The sequence below is a fragment of the Athene cunicularia genome, assembly GCF_003259725.1.
Source record: "Athene cunicularia isolate RWA chromosome 1 unlocalized genomic scaffold, athCun1 chr1_part2, whole genome shotgun sequence".
Lineage (NCBI taxonomy): Eukaryota > Metazoa > Chordata > Aves > Strigiformes > Strigidae > Athene > Athene cunicularia.
The window spans coordinates 40200343-40227878 of NW_020799092.1; the positions used below are offsets into that span (position 1 = coordinate 40200343).

Sequence of the window (27536 nt, forward strand, 5' to 3'; positions counted from 1 at the left end):
TGTAGGAACCTCTAGATTCAGTGATGCAGCTCAGTGCCATTTGGAAACTGCATTATCTTTGTTTTACAGCGAGTGACCACAGGGTGGCCACAAAGAGTTAATAGCACCAAATACACATCCTGAAGTTAACATCTGTGGAGGTGTACAGTATATGTCTACACAATGCCAAAGCCCTTAAATACCTTCTTGTTTATATGCACCTATTTTAACCGGATGCCTCTTGTGGTAAAAGAGTGTTTCCGATCATTCTGAGCAGTTTGAATGCAATCTGATTGTAGCCTGCCGTGACATATGCACTTAAAACATTTTCAGATATTTTTCCCCCCAAAATGTATTGGCTTTGTATAGATATTGAAACATGCTGACTGTAGCATTGATAGCTCCTGCATAGTCATAACAACTGTAAGTACAGGACAAACACACCAGGTAATAACAGCTTTTAAGGTTTGCATTCTGTATTTGTTCGCAACATACAGGAAATCTCAGCAAGTGAAACATCTCTTAACACCAACAGAATAAAATACAATTTTGTTTGCTTGTTTGTTTTCGATTTGATTTGTGCAAGGCTTTTTTAATTATTTTTTTTTTTTAAATATTTACAATACCCACCCAGTAGACTGTGCAAAACCAACCCACTTTTACAGTATAAACTCTTCCTCTTCCACAGTGGACATCACTGCTTCAGTGTTCTTTTATGATGAATTCTTCATGTACAACAATAGCAATCAAAACAACATGCTAAAACTAGAAAAAGGAAAAAAACACATATATTTGTGCTCATGCTGCATCAAGTGCATCCAGCTCTGCTGGATAAGAATTCAAAACATCTATCCTCCAAAAATTCCATTCCATGGGACCAAATGGATTTGAGCCGATTTTCTCAGCATTTAGGTGGCAGTGGAAGTGGGTTTGGGTTCCTTGTGTATTTCTGAGGGTAGGCAGAGCAATCTATTCACAAGATAAAAATATTATATAGCAACTGTTCTTTCTCCTATCCGTTACTTTAAAAAATCATGATATACAGATATGAGGCTACTGTGTTAACTGACATTTTCCCATTAGTAAATGAAGAAAAAAACAGTGTTAATTACCAATGGTTTAGGAATTAAACCAACTGTAAAACTGTTCTAGAAATCTGTTTTAAGGCAGTGAGACAGCACCATAAGAAATGTTCCTTCTTTCACTGAAAAGGCTCAAACAAATGAAGCCCTAAAAAGCCTTTAATCAGTGTTGGTTAATAATTGGTATAAAACTGTTGTTAAGGAGTGGGCAGGTGGTTAAAAAAGACCTTTGTGGTAAAAACAACTTTATAAAAACTGTGACTTGTGTACTAAAAACTTGATGGAGAGCATCACCGTGACCATGGCAGTTAGAATTAAATTGGCACTTATCCAGCATATCACAGTCATGTTTTCTGGTGATTGCACAATACTGTTTGTGCTTTCTGAGTTACTATCATCATCTTTGACTTGTTTTGGAATGGGCAGTAGCGTAAAACACAAACACCACTGCAGTCCTGTGACCAGCACCATGTGGCACAACAGAGGTTAGAAGAGAATGAGAAGACCGCATTGTTCATGCAGCACCTCAGGGTAAACTAAAGGAAAAAAAAAAAAACAAACCAGAAGTTGCACTGTAAACTTGTGCAGAGAAACAGAGACAGAGAGACAGACAGAGAGAGAGAAAGAGGAAAAGGGAAAAAAAATATTCCAGTTTGGCTAACACGTGTGCAATCTGCTTAGATGCCCTTGGTCTAGGGCCCTTTCCAGTTGACAAATGGAGTCTCACTTGGCTCCATAGGTATTGAAATGCCTTGAAATTAAACTATTCAAGCTTTCCACTTCAATTTTTCTTCCTGACTTTGCAGTTAGGTCTCCTGCCTACCTACAACACACCATTCTCGCTCAGGGACCTCGGCGTGCTGCTTTAATACTGGCAGTGGTCTAGTGGAAACATATTTTACCATAATCCTCCACTAAGGTTTGTCCCTTTCAGAGAGTTGATTCAAGGGATGAATCCAAAATGTCGTCATGGTGGCTGGTGCTATCACTGTCACAGCTTTGTGCGCTCGAATAGTTGGCTGCCTCTTGAAGCCTCATTAGCATGTTCATCTGAAAGAAGAAAGCAATGTTTACATAGTCTTGTCTCACTTAATGCTGCAGTGAACGTGGTAAAAATTTAATTAAGCTCCTTTGCTGTACGAGTGTGCTGGTATCTAGCTGAGGGGACAATACAAAAGGATTTCAGAAAGGGCAGAGTGTCAGCAGCTCCTCCTGGGACCCTTTTCACTGCCTTCTGGTCTTTAAATAGAAGTTTAAAGGTCCAAAGAGCCACAGGGACACAATGGAGCTGCCTGATAACTCTCTTTAATTCAGGGGTGAGACTGGCTGCAGCTGCAACACCGGCAGGGGAAGGAAGCCATATCACAGCTGGACATCTGGGCCCATATTTGGAGACAGTCAAGCTTCCAGATAATTTTTGGATGACATAGACTCACTACATTGGAAAAGCAACTGAAAACATAATCACATTAACATACCCCCTCTGCAAGAGAGAGACTGGGAGGGAGCGAGAGAGGGGTGGACTGAGGCCAGCTGCTTCATGAAAGAGTCCCATCTGCTGTTGAGAGGCTGACCTCAGCAGGGGAGCAGCAACAGATCCTCCTACCCAGGAGAGGAGAGCCCTCACATAATTTGGGGATTATTAGAACCTGAAACCCATCTAAAAAATCATAAAAAAGCAGGATTAAGCCCCAGAAAATTACTTGGATGCTTGACACCTAACTCTGTATAACGATCAGGATTTTATTTATAAAACATCCACTTCTGCCGGCATGCTCAGAGCTGCAAGCAATGTTGACATTGCTTTAGTGTTTTTCAAGGAACAAATACACTGTCATTACAAAAAAGTAGGCAATAAAAAACCAAAGAGAAAGATGTAATCTTACACGGTCGTGTGTTTCCAGTTTTCTCAGGAATCCTTACATCTATATGGTTTCAACCTGCAGAGTTTGCAAAGCTTTCTCTAGGCATTGAACAGTGTTTAATACTCTTTAATGCTATCAGGTAGCTTTTGCTGAAGGTTTAATAGGTATCCATGTTTGAGAATACAGGATATATGTGGTGGGTGTGCAATACAGCCTGCACTTGAAGTGTCCTGTTTCCACAAGAGCAGTGTCTGTCTCCCCATGAGCTCCACTGGAAGCAGGGGAAAGCTCAACTATCTCAAGTTTCAAGCTTCTGATATTTAGTCAGATACAGATACCAATCACAGTGTGCGGGGAGCAAGGGTGATGGGACACTGAACTCAAGCTACTCAAGTATTTTCACCTTTGTGGAGATGATGCAGGCATGCTGGAAGCCTGGCCAGTACACTCACTGGCAGCCCAAATCACAGAGTCAATCACCCCAAAGCTTGTGGACTAGGAGACAGAGGATCAAATGAGTGATTTTCTACACTTCTTCAGGATGTGAGGTCTGGTTTTGGATACTAAAACCTACAGTGAGGCCAAGGAGTAATTTTCTTAGCACTTATAAGAGTTAAATGCATTTTCCTCTGAGAAATTCCCTTTTCCAGAGGTACAGTTCTCTAAAACGGTATTTTGAATCATGATGAAGGAAGTCTATAGGGAAAGCACTATAAAAGAATAGCAGTTCAATATATGCAATTTTATAGTCCGTTATCAGAGAAGGCAATGGTAAACCCAAATGTCTGGGATTGTATTTAAATAAAACAATGCAGGGCATTGAGGGAAATCAACGTCTTATCTTTTAATGCCACCACACTTGCATTCCTTTTACATTAAGACTGTTACACAGTCATCAGTTATCTTGAAAATTTCTGAGCAATGGGAGGATGGCTGTCTAATTTGCATTTCCACTAAATTCTCATGGTAGACAGGTTAGATAATGCAAGCTTCTTAGTCCCTCATTTGTAAAATGTAGATGAAGGACTTGAAAAGTGTTTTTAGAATAAACTGATTAATAAGTTGCTGAAGAGTGGTACCCAAGCATTATAATGATGAAGACCAGACACATTTCTGGGCATACGGGAAATGGAAGCAATTTAGGGACATATTAATACAATGGTGAAACCTGCCGTCCTGATACATTTTCCTTTTATTTTCAATCTTTTTAATAAATTACAGTAGGATTCATTTTAAAAGCCTATTTTGGAACAGGTACACAGTAGTTTTACACTGTAGAGTGTACAATTTAAAATGTGACAATAAAAGACATACTGAAAAGACTTGTTTACATCTTACCAAGGGATCCCCCTCTGTATCTGTCTGTGGAACATGCTTTGAGGTTGTTCCTTCCTTTGCTGATGCATAACCTTCATAACCAACATCTTCTGGTCTTAACTGAAGTAATGATGGCCACTCATGCTGTAGAGATGCAGAACTCCATGGATAGGTGTCAGCTACCCACTTGGAGGGATCTTCCCAGGGTGCCCTCTTACCGTACATCTATATTATGGATATAACACAGGTAAGTATCCTACAGCATTTTCAGTACCAGTTGTAATAGCAGACAAAAGTAATCAAAACCATCTAAGCCATTTTAATAAGTGGTTTATTTTCAAATGTGCTCAGCATTCAGATATGATGAGACATTCAAAAGACCTCATCTTCATTAATGTTCCTTCAATATGCAGAGTGGCTGCAAGTTGAAAAGCACTCTGTGACTGGTGATACTTGTAGGCAACAGGGTAAGCCACAAGTTCTTGATACAATGTGAAATTAGACCTTTAGGTAATTTGCTTAAGGCATATCAGTGAAATTAACTCAGACCTATCTAAAACATTCAAGTTAATTGGATTTTGTTTGAAGTGAATTAGGAAGTGCCAGTACAGACTGTTCTCTTCTCCTACAAAATGTGATGCAGAAGCAGACATCCATCCACACCTTAAGTCTGTTACAAGGTTAAGAGAAGAAATTCACAAATGATAGGTTTTTCCTACTATGAAGCACAAAAATGCTTATGAATCTGGTAGGACAGTGGAAGGAAGAATAAGAATATTGTAGATTTAGGAGGTCTGGTAGCTTCCTCACTAAAATGCACCCTTCTCCACATTGCTGTTTACAGAGAACATGTTAACCAAGAGCCCCTTGGTTGCTGCTTTACAGATTTCCTTTAGCTGTGACAATGACACATTGGGATGGGGAACCATTCACCAGGGATTTGCGATTTCTCCCAGCTCAAACAGCTTCATGCAATCCAAAGAGCAGCATAATATTGGCAGAGCATACACTCATGGAGCATTTAGATGGGCTTCACTCCTAAAGGGAGTAAACCAGTGAAGGATTTTAGTTCTAAAGCCAGAGATGAGTTGTGCTTATCACTGCAGCACCTGCTCCCAGGCACTTGCTGGATCCAGAGCTCCAGCTTAGGCAGCCAAGTTCCCTATATTATGCACAGAGATACTCAGACTCCTGCCCTATGCTGAGGCTAGACTGCTATAACAGGGATCTGCCTAAATAAACCAAGAGGAAATGTTTCTCAGGGAAGTAGCAGGCTGTAGGCAGCACTTCCCCTCATCTGAGTTTAACAGCGATTCTTTCCTGGAATCTGGAGCAAGGCTTGTAAATTCTGTGTCTGACAAGTGAGTTTGCAAAGTACCAGGCTCGAAAGGCATTTTCTACCAGTTCCTGGTTCCAGGAACATCTAATTATATCATATAAAAGATTTCTGTTTATTATTAATGTTATTATATGGAAGCCATCCAAAGCAGCTAAAAATGGGAACAGTTCATGAAACAGTGTATTTTTTTTCTATATGCTGCCATCTTCTGCTCCAGAACTGAAATTTTCATTTGAGTAGGTATCCTGTATATTTGGGAAAATACTGAGCAATAAAGAATATCACTGCATTTTTATATCTATCTGGTCTAAACAAGCACTGTTAATCTCACTGTGACTGTTACATGAGGTGTTTGGTAGTTTTTTGCACAAGGCATAAACACTCTGCAATTCCCAGAGAGATAAGCAGTTTTAGGAAAGTGTGAGATATTCAATAGGCAAGATTCTAAACCTCCATTGCATTAGTATGTCACTATGTCAATACAAGGCGATAAAGAAACCGCAGCTGCTTACACCCTTTGACTAGTCCATAACAATCCCCTCTGCACTGTGCAGTAATTTCTTTCAGTGTCATGTGTGGCAAAAAACTGCCTTTCCACAAAACATCTTTTCAGGGGACACAGAATCGCAGTGCTTAAAAGAAAAAGGGAGAAAGACAAATAAAGATTGGGAAAAAAAGAGGATTAATTTTAAGATTTAGGTTTGCTCCAAAGATGTGTAATGGTCTGAAATCTTAGCCTAAATGGGAGAGTTTACAGTGCTATATACAGCAAATCTATCTGTAGCCTTCTTTCTATTAAAGTAGAAGAAATGATTCATTAACAATCAATGGAACAGCTGCTAACACCTAGCTCTGGAGAGCAGACGGACTCATGAAGTACTCTGATCTGATGACACTATTACCTAAAATGAGAATTAGAGTTAGGAGAAAACCTCAGCCTGTATAGAGAGAGAAAAAAGAAGAAACAAAACTATGGTAAATACAAGTAGGGATGCAAATTATAAGGGCAAAAAAAGACAGACCTTCATGTTCAGCAGGGTCAAAGAGTAAATGATCTCAATCTGGTTAGATAAGGCCAGAAAACTTTTTTTTTTTTTTTTTTTTCCTGAATGATGAAAATATCCTTGTTCAAAAGCTTTCCTCCACAAGCCTGTGTGCCTACATGTGTACATAGCTGGGAGAGGATTATACAGACCAAAGCTATTTTCTTGTATCAGTGTAAGGGCTATTAACTCTTCCATGCAGGGGTAAACTGAGACTGTCTTGACACAGGGAGGCAATCTGAGCTGTATTTGGCATTGCTGTGAACTCTTTACAGGTGAAAAAGAAGAACCTTTCTCCAGTTACAGAGCAGAAACCCTCTTCATAAAATACAAGATATGCTAGTGCTGGAGCAGACAAAGCCAAATTATTATACATCAGAGTAAGAGCAGGTCAAAAGGAGTTCAAGGCTGATTTCTATAACACTTCCACATATTTTCTTCTTGCAAATACAACAGCATTCATACTTGGATGCATTGGTTGAAAGCAGCTTGGAGAAAGCCTATGAAACTAATTTTTAAAAACTGCCGAGAAACAAATGACATACCTGAAGCCCTTCTCTCACAGCTTCCAGAAGATATGGCACCAGGGAATAGTTCCAGAGGTCTGTGAACCACACTCGGGAGCCATCAACATCCATAGGGCAAGGGAGGAAGAGGCGGGGACCTGAGAAGTCAAGTTGTGTATTAAAAAAAATAGAACTGCTAGTAGAACACACTAAAAAAAATCTTCACAGAAATAAAAAAAAGTAGTATTGGAGCAAACTCAAGTGAAGAGAATACTAATAGAGGACTAAAATAAGGGAGCTACCAGTCTCCTGTTATTAAAAAAGGGCTAGTGTCACTTTATCCAGTTCTAGGGCCTGATGAACACTTACAAGTTTTACAGGCAAAACTATGTAAAAGGATAACTTCTTTGCTAACAAAGCTATTCCACTAAAAGACCTCAGGTACATGTATATCTGCCACCTGCTAGTTTGCTGAACTGACTGTGCAAATGTTTTTATTGCTGTAATTATACTGCAGTATGAAAGCAAGGAAAACATTTAAGCTTAGGAAAGTTGCTATTTAGGTTTTTTTTTTTAAATTAACTTTTTAAAATTATGATCATCTACTTGAAAGTCTATAGCAACCAAGGCAGAAATACCAGAAAACACATACTCTCTCATTAAACCTCCTATTTTCATTTCAATCTTGGCAACCAGACAAATTCCCCACATTGATGTTGTACTTCCAGTTTTGAGATGGAAACTTTTAAAAAGATAATATATCCTTCACTGATAATATATCTGAAATGCTCAGCATGCATCCTTATTTCAAGCCACTCCGCCAATGGACTCACCAATGGTTACATCTGAAGAGCTGTGTGTTTCTAGGAAGCTGTTGAGATGATGCCATGTTTTGGGGATCCAGTCAATGATTTTGATGAGATCATTATTGCGTATGTTCTTTTCTATTTCAGTCTCAATCAGTTTCCTTCTCAGGTATCTGCCCAAGAAACCTTTAACAGGCTCTGTATGATTAGCACACAGCACCCACCTGGGTAGAAAGGATAAATGTCAAGCAGCAATGAATACCAAATACATCATCTCCTCTTAAACATATAGATGAAGGTAATGTCACAAGATTGTGAGTCTTGTTAGTCAGCAAGTATAAAACTGCTCTAATAAACCACATTATTGCCCACCGCTACAACACAGTTGTTAGAGGTTTCAGCAGAAATTAAAGACACTGCTGAAGACCAATGAAATGCAAGAATGCAGTCATCTTCAGCAACTTTCTAGAGGTGTCAGAAAGTATCTTATTTCTTTCACTATTCCCCAACACCACTCAGAGACCCATCAATACAGGAGAGACACAGAAGCTAAAATACTTTGCTGTGAGGATACACAAGATCAATGTTTGTTGAAGAACTGGGCTGGGAAGCAGGGAGCCGTGCAAACATGGCCACAGTAAATACAGAGTGAATGTACCTGAAATTGTGATGCAGCTCCAGATTTGGTGAAGCAGAAACTCCCTGGTTCATGGTTCCAATAATATAGGGACTGAAAAGAGAAAAGTAGTAGGGTTTTTTTGAGGGAGAATCCATTCAGATATTCAGAGAATATTCTTTCTTCTTATCTGCACTAGGAGAATTTTTAAAAAGTCTCTGGATGTATTGTAGCTTTAGATTTAAAATATTTCTGAGGCACCCTTTTTAAAATGTTTATTCTTGTATGACTTCCCCTTCTGCACATTTGTAGTTTACTAGTACTCACCTGTAATAAAGAAACAAATGGGGCAATCCTGTCCTCATGCACCTCATAATTTTGCAGTAGGCTTAGAGTTTTAATTTCAGAAGCCAGTGAATCTCATGAGTAAGGCATAACATGCAGTGATTTTATGAAGGGAAGTCCCTGTGTTGGCACTTTTACAGCAGAAATAGCCAATGTTACAGGCCAGAAAATGTTCCAGAAATCATTATTTTTATTCTCGCTTGACAATAAAGGACAGTTAGCAAACTTCATACTTCTGCAGTGGTACAGGAAAGCTGTAGGAAGTGTAAGTCTGCTAGATATATAGCTGCTTCTGCACGGCATGGTTTATGGGGTTCACACGTATCCCAAATTCCACTATTATAAAGTGCATTTCTTCTCGCTTTCCCATGAGCTGTCCTCATGGTACTAACAGGCTTGTGTGATCTGACAGGGTGAAAGGGATAAAACCCTAATTCATTCAAGCATTTAAATACATTCTTAAATTTTGTGGTACATTTATGTCTCACTGAGATGCATGGGAGTCAAAGTGAATCAGACACCTAAGTACTTGGCTGAAGAGGGTTAAAATTATTCAAGCACGTAAGAGCTTTGCTGACAGCTTGTGGGAGTGTAAGTTTCCACTGGGACATTTTATTTTGCAAAATAAGAAACAGCTTTTACAGTTTTAATAGAAAAAGGTGTGTGAAAGAGGAAAGAAGAGCTATTACCTACCATTTATTATATTTACAGTTGAGGAAACCATTGAAGATGTCACTTAGTGAACTGATGTGGTGGAGGTTATCAAGAATTATGACCACAGGGAGGTCAGCACCATTGTTGTCAGCACTGCATTGCTCAGCTAGGTTTGCCAGGTATTGTCTCAGATCCTTCAGCAGAATTAACAAAAAACCCCAGAAAAGATTAACCCAATTAGACCACAGATGTAATTTCAGTGGAAAAAAATTTCAGAAAGATAGAGGCTGCTGCAGAGTTTTCCCACTGTGGATCATTCAGCTGGATGAGCACAGGCAGGAAGACCTGCTTCTTAGAGAGGGCAACACTGAAGCCACATGCTAGGAAAAACAAAGGCACTAAACATAAGGCAAGTGACTGAAGCATACACATTCCTAATTGGTGGATACATTCCTTAGAAACCTGTTGATAAAATATCTCCAGATGAAAATAGGTTTCAACAAAATATGTAATTTCCAATGGGCTGAGATAGACTAATTGTTGGACTTCCATTCTTATGAATGGCACATTAAAAAACTCCCATCAAATTACCATGCAATTTAGGCATACTGACCCGCTCCTTCAGAGAACTCCTTTCACCACTCTCACTGAAAACCTGTTTGACCTTTTGAGGATACTATATCACACCTCGTTATAAAATTTATTTTGTAAATTCTTTATTTTCTATCAGCTGCCTGTCTGCCATTTAGTGCTGAAGTAAAAGGGAGCTTTCTATAATTAAAACTTTTCATATTTTTCTCAACACCTTGTTGCCCTTGGGGGTCTGGGCTAGTCAAGTTTTACAGCTGTATCTCTAGAGGTATCTAGTTTTGTCAGTGTTGGGAATGTTCAGAATTATGGACAAAGTTCTTATTGCCGTTTTACTTTCTGGATCAGGGATAGAAGAATTTCCCCTTTAATGGGTACATGCAATCTTTTTTTATTTCAAGAAATATTTCTGTTTGACTTTTTATGATCAGGTGTCTCTAGGGGAATATCATGGGTTTCTTCCATGAAATAGCACCATCTGTATTATTCAAACACACTTGGTCTTTGACAATGTTGTTTTTTCTTTTTTACTACAAACTCAAAAGTTCTATATATCTTAATAGAAACAAAGGAAAAGAAAAAAAAACAACAACCAACCCAAAACCCAAAACAAAACCACATACAATAAGCAATTTACCAGAAATCCAAAAACTTGCTCTTTGTGGGACAATTTTCATTATAAATGTATATGACAATGAAAAAACATAAACACATCCCCTGCCAAAGTAAATGGCATCACAAATCCTCTGTATAAAGACAGTGAAAAGTGGTGTTTTTACTGGAATGGTTCTCTCGCCCCTTTGGGATCTGTATGTTCTTCCCTCTTATGTTAACAATGATAACATATGTTAACATTATGTTCTGTGCCAATCAGAAAGCTCTGGGCAAAACCTTTTCATTTCCTTTTCCCTGGGTTAGGGAAGTTAGGAGTACACCCAATTTAGGACAGCAAATGAATAGTATTATCTGTGGCTAGCACAGTAGTCATTCTAGAAGCTTGATAATCTGAGCTAATGTAAATCACTGTGAATGTGACATGATGCATGAGGCAATTTTAGTATGGTCAACTTCCCGACCGATGCACACCAGAAACCATGGAAGCAGTTGTATTTCTCAAGTGCTGATTAAGAAGCTGAACCCAAGACATTAATTCAGAATCCCATTCTGAAATCTTTGCTAACAGTAGGCTGCTATTATCACTATAAAAAAACAAGTACACTAGTATAACTATGTATGCAACCTTACTGACAAAGGAATTACAGACACTCTGAGAATGTAATTTCTATAAGAATTTGACTCTGTATCTGTCCTTAAGGTGGGTTTCCTCAAGTGAGGGAAAAATTCAGACTTTCTTTATAGTGCTTCAGCAGTTGGTTTAGATCAGAAAGATATGGTGCTGTTCCTCACTGGGATTGGAGACTGAATTCATGTATGAAAAATTGCTAACTGAGCAACAAAACACTATGCCAAGTAATAGGATCTGCTCTGCATCCTCACTACAAATTTGGCACTAAGTTATCTTGTCCACTGTAACTTACCTTGCTTGACTTGTGATCTACGTTAAAAGTTGCAATTGCATCCTCAGTTTTTTTTCTGCCAGATTTAGTTATAATATATTCAGCCAGCCTGTTAGCTAAATAGGTCTTTCCTGTGCCACTGGGTCCCGACAGAATAATTCTGCGATGCTCCATCAGTAAATTAAAGTACCGCTGGGTAATTGGCTTAGGAATTAACGTGTCAAACACAAAACTGTCCAAACTGTTTTCTTCCACTCCTAGGAACAAAAGAAAAGAAAAATGGCCTGTCTTCATCTTTGCTAAATTAGGTATAGGTTTGTCCTAGCACTTGATGGCATCAGTGCTATGCTCAAAGCAAGGTAAGATACTTCTGTCTAAATCAAATTCTCATCAAGGGCTTCATTACCATGGAAATGTTTATATCCTCTACAGGGCCAAAAAAATAAACAGTGGTAGTGGGACGAGATGGGTGGGAGAGATTAGATCGAAGTAAATGTGAAGAGAAGACTCAGTGAGGCAAAGATGTGTGTTTCAGACACTACAGGCAACCATGACAAAAAAGGTCAAAGTGACAGTCACAAAGGTTTCCAGTTGTCACATCAATGCATGTACAGTTCTTTTGAAGGCCCCCCTCCCCTCCAATAGAAAATCCCTACAAATATTGAAATGTATTGAATTTTTCCTGCAGAACAGGGTAAAGCATAAATATTTCTCATCATCTCTGTTTTGTTTTGCTTTTTTTTTTACCACTGTTCAGAAATTTGTACTTTGCTGTGATTTAGCAGCCAGGCAGAGAAGAACAGATATTCTTAGATTTGCCTCAAAAATGTCACACAGTGTTAGGTATTGTACAATTTCATACAGAGAGTTTATGTGATAAATGAGTCCTTGAACTGGAGACAAAATACAGAAAGGTCAGGTGTACGAAAAAAAATATATCAAGGGATGGGGGACTGCAGTGAAGAACTCTACAGTATCTGCAAAAATATTATTGGAGTTTTACCTTTCAGGTTCACAGTGATGACATTATTATCTCCAACCAGATATCCACAAGGCAGCAGTTCAGGCACTTCTAGGCTATGGGCTCTAATTATGTCCCCTATACAATAACTAGCAATGCAGTCAGAGCTTAAACCCAGGCTAGTAGTCGGATCCACTCGGAAAATATATTCCTGAAATTATATGAAAACATAAGACATAAAAATAAGAATGGTTATTGAATGAAAGCAGTTGCAGTCACATTCAATAGAGAACTGTCTACAATCATAAAAAAGAACAGCAACATTAAAGTTTAATCGTGGTGTTACCTATGTGTCAAAAAACAAAATAAAACAAAAATTTGGCAAGACAACCCAAAGAATACAGAATTTTTATTAAGTGAAAAAGAAAACAATTAATATTTGAGCTAATTTTTCAGTGTCTTACCTTAAAGAGACGTCTGATTACACCATCTAAGATGTCCCATTTTGTTTTTCCGCTGACTCCAATTGACCCTATCAGATATGCATGTGGGTTTTGATCCTGCAAAGAGAGGTTTTTTGGAAACTGGACTAAAAATGGTGGTAATTAGTTTTCTGTGAAGATTCATAATTTTTCCAATGAAGAAAAGTAATATTATTTAGAATGTGACATTACAACCTTGTTAAAAATCTGTGCCAGAAACAGGTATAGATGCTATTACTTTGGTATGTCTTTATAAGTAAGGAAATACAGTATCTTATTCTGCTCTTTGATTGAATCTGTGTTTATAACAATGCAATTCCAAATTGATTACTTCAGTAGCATATTCATAGATGCACCCTAAGGGGTCCAAGGCATACATCTAGTTTATAACAACTTCTAAATGGAGAGAGCAAGTCTCAGAACATCCTACTACTAATTAAATTGAGAACTGGTAATGTCTGAACCACCACAAAAGCAGGAGGGCATATGACATTAGTCTATGTAGAGTGCTTAACTGTATTGAGCATGGATGGCAGAGAAGAGAGGATATTTCCCTTCAGCCTTTTCTGGCTGAAAGTAGTGAAAGAGTTGAGCTAGTATGTTGCAAGATTTTGCCTTTACAATATAACTCTGCATCTAGACCTGTGGGCAATGAACTTACCTTGGCTTGACTATAGCCCTTGTTTATAGTGACTAAAATTTTCACGCTATGACCTTCTTTGTGGAGTGCTCCATCAGTGACATCATCCAACAAAATATCTACAATAAAAGAAAGGAAGCGAAGTGATCAACCTGACAAATCACATCCATTATATTCACAACATCAGTTCAATATTTGTTCAAAGGATTTTTCTGGTTAAAAATAAAGGTTGCCATCACAACAACTTGCCTTTTCTGTTGGGGATGAAAAAAAGGTTATAATTTGTTAATTTCTGAAGCAATATTAGGAGCTTTATTCATGTAGAAATGAATAGGGAATTCAGATATAAATTAATTCTTGTATTATAGTCTTGCCTTTGTTTTCCTTCTTGGAACTTGTTCAAAATTACCATACATCCACAAAGTAATGTGGTTTAAAACCTAAACTAAGTTTTTATCTTTGGGCACTCGTGCCATTTAGAATGTTGTAAGGAGAAAATCAAGAAATCCTTGATATGTCTGGTAAAACAGCATTTAATTTCTCTTTCCAGCTGATTTCTGTACACATGGCATGGATAGAGCATTTTTTAACCCCCTAACACAGGCTTACAAACCGTTTTTCTTTAGAAAACCACTTTGCAGTCCTCCAGAATATGGGACTCTCTATTAATCCATTCCACTAAGAAAATGTTTAATTTTTCTGGAGATAAAGAGTGGTTCTGATCTGCTCTGTGCCTCTGTTTCTACCTGTTCACTAATTCCTAAAATGAGAAAGCAGGAGGATGTATTTCTTTCTGAAGGCTGAACCTGCATCTTTATTGCAAGGGATAAAACTGCTGTCTTCCTCAAGAAATTCTCTCAGTTGTTTTTACTGTTAGACATTTAAACTATGAAATTAGAAGAGATTATGGATTTGCATTTTCTTCAAAGTCCAGGACAGTAATCCACTACCCTAAGTCCTGCTCATTCTTACTGTGGTGACTGAAGAAAAGCATGGACTTCATGTCATTCTCTACACAAGGTCAGATTTCACCCAAATTAAATGAGTAAGATTCAGCCACTTGTTCAGAGTAAAACCAAAGACAATTTATGAATATGACCTCAATGAATGTATTAAAAAAATAAGTCCTCATGTAACATGTTTGATAATTTACACCCAGATTTAGAAAGCAGATTCTGCTGTTCGTTTTGTTTTGGTTTTCTTTTTTTAAGTGACTGAATGAAGAAGCATTTTTGTTGTGAGCTTAAACAAATCCATGTTTGTTTTATTCCAGGCAGACAGTTTTTGTGTGTCAAACCCAATGAATGTTTCACTTCACTTGTCTTGCATTTTGGCATATTTGACACACCTTAAGAGTTTTGATAATGTCATAGTTCATCTGAAGGCAATTTACAATATAACTGATTCCCCTGTGAAATTTTTCAATCTCTAAATGACCCTCATGTAGCCTTTTAAATACATTCTTCTCTAAGTCTTTGGGAATAAGGAACAACTCTGTGGCTAGAAAAAAATTCCACTTTCTAAGAGCTTTCCCTCTCACTGACACAAGGGGCTGAGAAGGTGCCCAAGGGGGTCTAATTTCATGGTGGTGCTAATTGCTTTAATACCTCCTGCCAGGTCTCCTCCTTAGCTGCACTATGGTGGCTCTGGCTCACTCCTCTGAGCTCTGGCACTCTTTTTCATTAGATACCACAGTCTTGTATTGGTCCTTGTTTGCTGTTCTTTACTCCAGTGACTGACTGAAATATGGGTGTCTGTGACCACCAAGCCCCTTCCCAACTTGCCACTCACACCTCTGGAGGAGATGGTCACACCCGTAGGAAGTGGCAATGCATAGCTTTGGTCATTTCCAGATGACCACAGTCATTTAGAGGCACTGGTTTCCCCAAAAGTGTCAGAGCATTTTTTAATATGGTGAGCTAAAGCCCTCGTTGTCTCTCTCAGCTTAGTCCACACCATGATTAACCTCCCCATATCTCAGGGACTTTTCTTCAGTCGTACACAGCTGCCACAGAAATCCCAGAAGACTCGGTAGGAAGCTGTTATCCAAGTTCTCTGGCATGGCAACAAAATGATACTCACAATGATCAAAAAGGCTGGATCCATAATCAAATTAAATCCTCCACTCCTCATTAGGCACCCTTATTTCTTTAATTTCTTATAACCAAAAGTAATTGCTTTGCATGCTAGAAAAACATTTAGAACCAATAACACAGAAAATTATATAAAGCTTATATTATGTTTAATCTTGTATTTGAGAGTTAGCACCAAATGCCAAAGTGCTAAGAGCTGCTGCTTATGAAAGAGATTCTAGAATTACCATTATGAAAAAAATTCTGGTTTGGTTTGTGGGTTTTGTTTTTTTTTTTTTTTAATGTGCATGGATATGTGAGCAGGAACCATAGTTAAACTTTTTTCCCTGTTTTTGCAACACAATGTTGTATACCGAGGCCCAGCTCAGGTTCATCCATGCTAAAAGTTAAACTTGGCAAAAAAGTAGGCTGGAATGTAAATAAAAAAATATACCAATTTTCATATAAAATCTGATATTAACCAGAAGAAATATTCAAATTTCTGTGTAATCAATGACTGGCAAGATAATACCACTAACTGACAATCCAAATTATAGTCAGGCAGTTTGGCGCATTCCCAGCTGTACTCTTGCCTAGCCTCTTTCTACAATTTTTAGCCACATTTTTATTGCTTCCAGAGACCGCATTATACTTTCTTTGGAGTCTACGCTAATAAGCACTGTTCTGCTTCTCCTCTGTTCCTGGTTCTAATGTTAGAGACAGCACTTCTGTTTCTTGGCTACATTATCAAAACAAGTGTAGAAGCCTTATTATCATAAACTCTATGACATGGAAAATAATGTTCAGGATGTGGACCAAAGTTCTGCTTGCTTTCTCTCATTCATTGAAGATAATGAGAGTGCTTAATAAGCCAGGCAGGGTTTGGCTTCTGTGATAAATGGTGATTTGGTCCAACATAGGCTAACTAGCTATATCATATTAAAAAAATGTAAGGGATAAAGCTAACTGAGACCACCTTCTGCTCCAGCTGCAAACACAAAATGGACTTAAGGGACCTAATCAAATTATAAAAGATCTATAAACTAAAAAAGTAAGTTTCATATACTATGCTCATATTTATCCCACAGGGACAAGAGAACATATCTACACAGTTGTCATGTATACTACAACAGATACTCTCCTGAAAAAAACTGTAAACTAGATGACCAAAGAGTATTGTACACTAGGTATGCAGAAAGTATCGCAGCAAGGAACTAAGCAAACATAATGAAAAATTTGCTACAATTATTCAGAGCCTTCTAAAAGGTACATTTTCAGAAATGACTGTCAGCTTTCTTCCTCATCTCCATTAGTGAATATATATCTGATGTTTACTTGAGTGGTATGAGGTGTTTTAATTTTAAGGCATGCTTCTTATAGTGGCCCATTAAGAGGATGAAAATAGTAAATTCTTACTCTTCGATGAGGCATGCATGTGCCCAAAATATGTTTACCTGATGTAACAGATTCTGTGATGTTTAAATTATTCAGAGAAAGTCCTAGTGACTGCCTTGATGAAGAAGATGATGTGCTGCTTGAAGACTCTGATGACGGCCGGGCAGGCTTTCCAGTATTTCCAGTCTCTGCCTTTAAACGATCATTTTCAGCTTTCAATATCTCAATTTCATTCTGTATTCAAGAGAAATCAACATAAAAGCAGAGGAGGTTATTCTTTTAGAAAACCACTGGGGGTGCCTATTTTGGTGTTTGCTGCAGGAACTAACTGGTTTACCACTTTCGCTGCAGTATGTAGCACTATATATGAAAAGTATAGCACAGTCAGTGAAAACTGAATTGTCTTCACTTCTGAAATGAAGAGAAAAAACCCCTATAACCTTGTTTAACTTATGCCTCAAGACAGTTCTTAAACAACATACGTTTCAAGCTTCTGTGTTTATTGTACAGTTGACCATAATACAAGCGTGGTGAGGATTTTCCCAGCTATCCCCAGTTTTATAAACTACCTTTGATTGTCAAATATCTTAGGTAACAGTCAGTTAAGAAAGCTATTGTTAAAATCTTGGATATGTCAATGTTTCTAAAGTCTTAGAAAATTATTACTGTCATTGCATGTCAAATGTAAGCAGTAACTTCAAGGAGGAAAAATGAAATTAAAAATGGAAAATCAGAAATTGATAGTTTAACAGTTTCATAACTCTCCTTGATATCAGATAAGACTTTCTGATCATTCAAACATGGGATTGTTCACATTACGGCCAGCAAACCCTCTTTGATGAAAACATAGTGTGACAGATGAATCAGAACAACTAGGAATTTTTTTTAGCTAAATCCTCTGTGATGCCAACTGATTACTGAATGTACAATAATAAAATGAAAACTTAGCCTGAGAACATCCTGGTACCAGCTAAACCTAGCTTTCAGTCGCTTCACGAAGCACAGGACAAAGCAACTGCTTATTCTTGCAGATGTTTTTGCACATCAAATTTAATTCCACATTCACTAACACTCCACTAAAGTACTATTCTTTTATGAAGGCTGTACAGCTACAAGTAAAAACATAAGGGATAGCATCACAAAACCCACTTCAACAGCTACAGAAAGATTAGATCACAGAGGCAAAGCTGAGGAGACAGTGAAAAGGAAGGTACAAACCAGCAAAATAGTGACAGAAGGTAATAGATGAATGCACCAGTTCAGCCTGGGGTTCAAATTAGGAGCTATGGTGAAATGAGTCATGCCATCTCCATCTACTCTGCAATTTATGCTGATTAATTACACAACTTTTAGCAGTCTTCAATTCAACTGAGTTTTAGATTTTCAAGGTTCTTTGAAATCACACAGTATTCATATTTCATTCACACCAGTCTTACTTTTCCCCCTTATCAAACCTCATCAGTTCTCCAAAATGTCACAGAGTTTGGCAACTCCAAGGTGGCTGCCTGTCCTTTTGGGAAAACTTTAGAAGTGGTGATTACCAGCAACACCATATGAACTATTTGCCTCTGCCCAGCTTTGGTGCAACTCAAACTTTGGAGGCCTGTGACTACAGCAGACTCCTCCCTCTGGGGAGTTCACCTCGTTTAGGCACTCATATTCCAGTGTAAAACCGTAATCAGCTGATAAGCCTTCACATCCTGTTTCTCCACCATGGCAATTAACTGTATTCTATCCCTTACAGTTCCTAAAAACTTTTTAGGGGCTCCAGATCAAATGCTTTACTTATATCTGGACAATTGAAACCCATATTTATGGATGAGTTCTTGATTATTCTTCTCCCTAAATGTTCAGTCAAATATTCCATAGCAATGTTGGCACCTAGTGGTGTGAACACCTGGGAGGATGGTGGGTACCAGAGACGTTTAAAGGTGTGGCTGGGACTGCTACAGGCATGGTATAAACAGAGGTCTAGAAAAGACAGCAAGCACACCAAATATGGTGGTTATGAAATCAGCTGCTGTGGACATCTATACAAAGTGCCTACAGGTACACCTGACCTAAACACTCAGCACAGAGAATTCAGCTGACAAGCCACTGGGGTTGAATTCAGCTGTGTAAATGTGGGTTTCCAGTGTCATTGTAAAGAGTCTTCCATGGGTAGAATGCTAAACCTTTAAGTCCTGTGCAGATGAAAATACCCGAGGTTGGTTCAAAAGGTAATAGGTGCCTATGCTCTAACAATTTCACCCTCTATACCTATCTTAGGATGATTTTAAGATAGCTCTCTAGGCCTCACTACTGTAGGACTAAAACTCAATTGACTACAATAGGAGTTTATCACCTAGCTCATACCTAGACATCTAAATGTCTCTGTCCTAGTCTCAAACTGAACCCCCACCCTATGGCCTTGATTCTGTTTCCCAAATAGAGGTTTCTAGTGCCTTCGGGGATGTTCTAGGTATCTCACCTGTCATTCCAGAAGGGCTCAGATCTACTGAAGGACCTATGTCATACTGTGTGGATGTTGTAGATACTTTAGGGCACTCAGTGTGATACTAAACACTTGTATGTGGGTAACAGACCTGTGTCCCGTAAAGCTCTGTGATCCACTGGGGAACACTGCCATTCTTTCTGCATCCTTTCAGCCTCATGAAAGGGAAAGTTGTCTGATGAAAAATGTGTTCAGAAAGGATTTGGAGCAAAACAATGTAGTGAAATTTTAGCGATGCTGTATACAATAATTTAGTTCAATTTTACATTCTTTGCTTCGGCAAGCCATGAATTGGTTAGGAATCAGAAATGATGAGAGAGCATGCACATATATCCCCACCACCAACACAGCCTCAGGATTTAAAGCTCTGTAGAAATCACTTCTTGATCTGCTTGTCTGTAATGTTGTTTTCCCCAGTCATAGGGTTTAGTTAACAAATATCCTTTGGGCAGTGATTACAGTGATTATGTCTCCTTCCATACCCCTTAAACATATTTTAGGTATTAATATAAATGCTAAGAACGTCATTATTATGAAGTGAACACTTATCATACCCATCCTTTGGAAGTGCTTTTAATCTAGCAATTTACTTTTATTGACTATTTTTTGGTACCTGAAACATAGTACAGTGAAAGGAAAGACACCAGGCATACCTTTGGTGAGCACCCCTGTCACCACTCAGCTACTGCACTGACCTGCATGCGGTTCATGGCTTCCCGAATCTGATCCAGATGGTGTGCAGAGCTGAGGGCTTCAAGACGAATGTCCGTTAATTTTAGCTCTTTCTCCCTCAGCTCACTCTTTAGCTGAAGAATAATTTCAGCCTCTGCCTCTGTACACTCACAGATCCTAAAGAGGAGCAGGAAAAGAGTTGCGAGATTAAAGGAAGGTTCTCCCCCAAAGCAATGTCATTATTAAATATCAAAGTACAGAAAATGCTTGCTGCTGCTGAAACCTATGAGTGAAGAGAATATCATAGAAACATAAAAATGCTCAAATTGCAAATTAAAAAAGGAAAAAAACCCTCTCCAGGTGAAATGATCAGCTTATACCTCTACAGTTTAGTTAGATAGTTTACTATGGTAAAAAAATCATTGTTAAAAACTTTGAGTGTGTATCACCCATTGGTTTTAGTTTGATTTTATATCTGCATCATTTCTTTGGTGCAAATGTTATGATATACCTAAGTAACAACAGTTAGAAGTATGTTGATTAAACTGTACTACTGATATTTATTATCTGTTAGGTGTCAACAGTTTTCTCTGTTTTGAACAGTAAACAAAGAGATAGTCCTTGACTTCATGATGTACAAGTTTTTGATCTGTAATGGTTTTGATTTGTGATGGTTGACTTTTTGCTGATAGTCTGTCATTTGGTAATGTAAGGTGTCTGAAATCATGCTGGTTGGTTTTGGTTTGTTTTCTTTCAAGACTAGATTAAAAGTAATCACCATGGGATTATTTTTCATGAGAATTAGTTTTAAGGAAAGAAACCATTACACTGTGGGAAGAGATCAAAACATCTCTTACCCAGGGACCCACAGCTGTCCAGTTCTCATTTCAGATTGTTTTGCCTCTCTGTGTCATCATCAGACCTAGATCTGTTGCATAACAGAACCTTTAGAAAATAAAACACTGAATTTTGGCTACATAGTAACACTAAGCATTTTCAGTCAATTCACTCAATGTTATTTGATCTTTATTACTGTCACTATAAAATGTTAATATTTGCAGAACAATTTAAATATGAAAAAGATTTTATAGTAATAAGCATTATTATTGCGATTATTACTACTAATATACAAACAAGAAACAGAGGTCAATTTTTAATTGCCAGAATGCATGCAAATGCATTTTGGGGAAGAAGATGCAGCACTCTTCAGGTCAGCAGTTGGGTATACAACTCCATGCCCCACACTCAATTTTACCGGGATCTATGCTTGTAGACCACGTGACCGTTTTGCCTTTTCTTTGGTGCCCAGACTAGAGATGACCTGCATACACACGTATTAGACAGATGCAATTGAAAGAAAGTAAAGGTAATGGTTTAGAACTATAGGACTCAGGTCAAGAAAATATTTAAAGAAAGCGTAAGCAAAGGGAAGATGAAGAAGTTCATGGCAAATTAAAAAATACGGCAAATTGAAGAAGGATAATAATGAATATTATTCACACCATGTACCAATATTTTAAATGTGAGTAAAAATGAATAAAGACATATACTAGAATTTTTTCCCAATTATGATACAGTTTTTGATTTGATGTGCCCATACCTATGCTAAACAAATAAGAAATGAGATTTTATTTACATGCATGGGTTATCTCATACAACAATGTGAACAACTGGGAAGTCACATATCTAATTGTTGGTTATTTGTGGCTTTTTTGCAGTACATCTTGAGAAGGGATGGAAAAAAAGACCTTCACAAGCCACTTTTAAAGAAGATTAAAATTAAGCAGAAAGAGACTATAGTTGTGGAAGAAGCAGGAATAAGCTGTCTAGACTGGTAAAATAAACAGAATGGAAGCAGAAAGTATGAACTGAATTTTCTTTTGCAGATTCCAGAGCTCCTACAACTGTAAAATTATATAAGAAGATGAGACTTCATCAAAAGGAAGAAAAACAAAAAGTTAGCATTCCTGAGCAGTCACAGAAAGAAGCTCAGAAGCATGACGAGGCTTCAGACAAAGGTTCAAAGTAGTAGAAAGAAGGAGTTTTACTTTTATTTTTGTTACAATATCAGGATTTTTAAATCAATAGGTTACTTTGGGTAGAAGGAGTAAGAAGGATGATCTCTGAACAGAGGCTGCTGACAATTATGAAAAGTCTTGAAGGTGACAGAAGTTTAAATTATGCAGTGGAAAACTGGGTCATTTGAAGAAAGTAACATTATCAGTATAACAGATAAATTAATCTAAATAAATACATTTTATGTGATCTCTCTGTGAAAGGGAAGGAGTCTATGTTATCCTGTATAGAAATATCACAATAATAAAAAATGCAATAATATGATCAGAAAGGTTAGTGTTTAAAAATGTAATGGGGGAATAACCAGAAGGCTGTGAACTGGATAGAGTTTAGGAAGTTAAGGCTCAGAGACCAAATAGCCATAGGAAGACCTTGAGATGAAAGACTAGATATGTAGTTTTGCCCTTGATAAATCCTGGGAACACCAGTACATCTACAGAGCAAGTCAAAGAGACAGAGAAAAAAGCAGTGTTGGTAGAAAGAAAACAGGATATGGTTATGAGAGCAGATCTGTGAATCACGAGTAAATACTTTTGAAGAATAAAAGTGTTTTGTATAAGTTCAGGCACTTTCTATTAAGACCGTTACTAGTGATTGTTAAATTGATAATAAATCAGACTCAAGGGCCCCCAAAATGTAGAAATCCTCCTCCAAAAACACATATATACCTGAAACCACAAAAATGTGATCTTCCTATAAAAAATCCTAACAAAACTAGAGATAGAGATGAGTTATTCCTCACTGGTCTGCACAGAATGTGAAGGGAGAAAAACATTTATTGTGTCAGGGTTTCTTTTGTGGGAATATTTGTTCTCAAACTCCTAAATTTAGTGTATGAAAATCATTAGAGTCTATAAAAAGTTAATCATAAAAGGCACCGTCTAAAGCTCAGTAATCAATCACAAGGCTAGAATTCTCTGGGTGCTTTAAGGAAGGGTAGTTGTGACCCAATTATTCTCAATTAGGACAAGGAAATTAAGGCTAGTGTCAGTAGTAAACATTTGTTGATTCAAAGAGGTTGATTTCCCCAAACTGCAGAATGAAAAAAATATTAGTTTGAAGAATATGAATGGGAGCTGAGAACTCTGTAAGAAGAATATATTAAACATCCAAAATAATGAAAAAATGGGGCAGTTTTTGACTGATGACTTATTCTCAGTCCTGAAACCTTAAAGATGGTGATTTGAATAAAAAATAAAAGTAAAATCACAGCAAAAAAAAAATCCAAGCCGATAAAAAAGGGGAAATAGTTTTAAAAAAACATTCTAAATTAATAGCTACAAAGTAACTAAATAACAGAAGGGATGACTATCTTGTAGAAATTCACAGCTACCTGGAAAATAAAATTACATTTTTAGTATGTCATGAAGAAAGGAAACTCTAGTATTTGGCCTTTACTAAGTGGATATGGTAAATTTGTTAATGGTGCAGGGAGAGCACAACATAAGCTTTTAGATATGCATTTGGAAAGAAATTTGTACTGCTAGATGATTGTGACTAAAGGCTGTGAAAGGAGGAGAGAATAACCTTAAGCAAGAGCTGCTGGAAAAATAGTGTATAAATGGAATGATGCTCATGAGAAATCTGGCAAATGGATGGAGCAGGAGATTAAAAGATCACGAATGTTGGCAATGATTTCTGAACTGAAAATGGCCACACTTGAGGAGCTCTGTTTGACAGTTCATCCTATTCAGGAAGAAAGGTTTGCTAAGAGAAAGACTTACGCAGAAGCTGACTGTGATGGTTTCATTGATGCTGTCCCACACTCTCCTGAGCTGTGGGGCAATTTGGGTGATGAAGGAAGAGAGGAGTCTGTCAGCTCTTCTATGTCCGAATGTGAGGAAGGAGGCTTGGTGGACTTCTTCTTTCCAAAGGCCTGTTTGAAAGAGCTTCTTAGCTGGAAAACAAACATAGAGCAAGATTATCTTCCTTGTCATGGCAATTTGTATGCAGCTCATGTTTCGAAGAGTTAGTTTGCAGATGCCATCCTAGCCACTGCCTGAGGTCAGTATACAGAAGCAAGGTATTAACATATGCAACACAGTATCTCTAAAAACATGATACAGTGCTTTATCTTGACTTTATTAATCCAGCGTAGCGCAAACGTAATGCTATGGAAAAAGTGCAGGATGGAGTGGTACGGCTATGGAAGAGGGGTGCTCATTTAAAACCATTAAGCCCCAGTGGAATCCCATTCCCATGGCATTCCCTTCAAGGGCTGGCTTTAAATAACCACATTGCATCTAGGTACTGGCAGAACCTGCTGTTCCTAAATGCTGAAATCAAAAGTCCAGTTTACTGGGTTTGCCAATTTACTTTCCCCATTAAAAATTTGAATGGCCAAACTATGTAAATGCTGTGGTTTGGATCACAAGTGAGAGGATTTAAGCTGGGACATGAGGCTTGCTTTGTTGTACTGCTGAGAAGAATGTTAGCTGAAAGGTATATACTCTTCGCTGCAGTTTCCTTTAGAGTAGTAAGATCTCTGAATGTACAAGCATTGCCTTTTCCCTCTAGAAGCTCTTATCCAGTATTAAAAAGGGACAGAATAGCCAAAGAGCCATTTATTTCAGGAGCCAAGATGACAGTTTTGTCTGCAGTGAATTTTAACAAGCCCATTTGTTGATACCTTCGTCTAAATACAGAAGTCATTAATCTTAGAAAAAATGTGGTTGTTTTTTGTTTTTATTTTGAGAAAGTTCTGATTAAAATAATATAGAACTCAACGACAAACTGGTTCCTCTATAAAAAATGAGGTATTCAAACACATTATTTTCATTATATAATTGGACAGTGGGGAGTGTGACCACTAATCAGAGAAACATTAAGCCCTTCCCAGCTCATGATATCTAATGAGAAAGAAATGGATTTTGGCTACACTCCCCCTTTCTACAGTCTAAACTTTGAGATTAAAATGAGTAGAGACAAACTGAGAAGACATACAGGATAATCTGTTTTTAGAAGGTATAAGAGCCTACTGCCAAAATAAATAGCAATCATGCCAAGATAGGGTTTTTTATAGATGCATGCCAAATTTTCCATGGTTTATATTCACCTCACTTCCTCTAGAGTTCACCTTGCAGAAACATGAAAGAGTGTGGAATTACAAATCAAGGGAATGAAGGCTGATCAGTATTTTAAAACAAATGTTTAAGCAGGTAATATTTTTAAAACAACAAAAACATTTTTTATTATTTACTGAAAGTATTTGATTAAACCCTTAACACTATGTGGTATTTCTGTGTTCCAGTTGAGAAGCATCTTAATTTCTTAAAAAAACGTACTACTTTTACATGAGAATTTTTAACAGATTTCAACTCCCTTCATAGCTGGCTAACATATTTGAATCAAGCCTTTGACTCAAACTCCAACTGAAGAGAAATCAAACAGGGTTTCAATGTGGCCCAGAGATGGTTTTGATCACAATAGCTATTTTTTTTTTTGTTTTGGTTGGTTTATTTTTTAAATTATCCTGACTTACACAAATAAATGATTGCTGATGTTCAAAAACTTTTAGTTTTCTGGTAGTGTCACAATATGGATACATATGAGTTGCTTCATATTTGTCTGGCCCCACAAGAATATTGTAGATGAAATGGACCATTATGGTACTCAGGCATTAGGAAACAACATAATAGCTAAAAGACAGTTTAAATCTGCTCAGCACTTACCCAGTTTTTCTTTTTCTTTTTCTTGGAGTCAGGGTCATTACCACTGCCAATGCTTGAATGGCTTGTAGCACTGTTGATGCTGGAAACGCTTTCTGAAGAATGTTGCCTCCTTATACGTAAATCTAAGGAAAAGAAATTACTGTGAAATCCATCTGTCTCTGTTTCAATATAATAATCATTCTTGTATTTATGTAGCATGTCCCTCCACAACGGGAGCCTAAATGAACATAAATGGCATTGATGCTTGCAGTGGCTCAGATTCAAGCTATTGCAGCTTGTAAGAAGCCACATGGGGGTCAATGGGGATGCATATAAAATTAGGCTAACACTTCGGAGCTTCTCCAAACTGGGGCCTTGTTGGCATGAAGGCAATGACCCTGCACAGCAATCTATGCAGGCATAACCCCATAGCTAAGCAGTTTCTGTTAGAGACGGATTACTTGATTTATTACTATCACATGTACTATGGTTCTTTTTCTGAGGAGTACAGGCACTACTTGACTTGCAGAAGGCCTAATCAGCGTTCAAATGCTACCTTCTAATATATCATGATGGAAATAAGCAGCTAGGATTTCATTAAAATTGAATGAAACAAAATAACCAAGAAGTGGAGAATATTAGAAATGGTTGGTGAGGCATTTGAGTTTCAATTTCTTAAAAGTCTCTGATAACTCTATCTTAATCACTGGAAAATGTTCTTGCAGAACATACCCAGTAATACCAAGGGAAATTGCTTTTTAGATTATTTTTTACTTCCTAGAAGTTAGCCTTGCTATACTCAAGTCATGCAATGAAATCACCTTAAGGCAAACATCTAAATAATGACCTCTTTAAAGAAAGATCAATGACAGTCCCAAAAATGAATGTTGCTATTATTTCTTTTCTTCAATTCATTCCTTTGCTGTTGCTTATCAACAGGCACTTCTGAAGTATATATTTATCATGTGACATCTGCCTAACTGCAATGACAAATTAATTCAGAATCTGGAATTCAAGATGCCCGCTTTCCTGCAGTCATTTAGCACCTTGTGAAGGAGGTGAGCTGTTGTCAGTCCATCTTTTTAACGATGAGTTCACCAAGTTTCAGAGCTACAACTTAAACTGGATTTCCAAGCTATAACCATAAGACTTCACTAGTGTCTTGGGTGTACTTCAGTACACAACTGCAGTGACAGGGTTAATTCTTAACACCCAGCAATCAATTCCTGGCCACCCAGATCTAAGAAGAGAAGGCTCCAGGAACTCTGACAAACAGGAAGCTTATTCAAGGTTTCCATCTCTGGAAATACCACAAGTATGCCTACCATGAACTGCAGAATGTGCTTGCTCTTGCAACAGAGTCCCCAAAAAACCAGAGAAGCAGTGACAGTTTTTTTCAGGGGTGAAACTATGCAGTTATTTTAATAGTGACAAAAA

General features: G+C 37.7%; 1 protein-coding gene across 4 annotated transcripts in view; it reads right to left on the reverse strand.

Moving 5' to 3' along the window:
- Positions 1-437: 437 nt before the first annotated feature.
- The window catches only part of NAV3 (neuron navigator 3), a 267533-nt gene continuing 240434 nt past the window's right edge, over positions 438-27536 (reverse strand). For 3 of the 4 annotated variants that reach the window (XM_026867890.1, XM_026867891.1, XM_026867889.1), the window contains 14 exons: positions 26121-26242; positions 24174-24346; positions 20397-20550; positions 17267-17441; positions 13762-13859; positions 13083-13178; positions 12661-12829; positions 11679-11914; positions 9592-9746; positions 8596-8667; positions 7965-8161; positions 7171-7289; positions 4265-4468; positions 438-2111 (listed from right to left, as the gene is read on the reverse strand). In XM_026867890.1, coding sequence (XP_026723691.1) covers positions 1992-2111; positions 4265-4468; positions 7171-7289; positions 7965-8161; positions 8596-8667; positions 9592-9746; positions 11679-11914; positions 12661-12829; positions 13083-13178; positions 13762-13859; positions 17267-17441; positions 20397-20550; positions 24174-24346; positions 26121-26242 — 2090 coding nt within the window. In that variant the 3' untranslated portion in view covers positions 438-1991. Of the gene's footprint in view, positions 2112-4264; positions 4469-7170; positions 7290-7964; positions 8162-8595; positions 8668-9591; positions 9747-11678; positions 11915-12660; positions 12830-13082; positions 13179-13761; positions 13860-17266; positions 17442-20396; positions 20551-24173; positions 24347-25504; positions 25526-26120; positions 26243-27536 lie in introns of all 4 variants that reach the window. The other variant, XM_026867888.1, reaches the window with a different exon arrangement.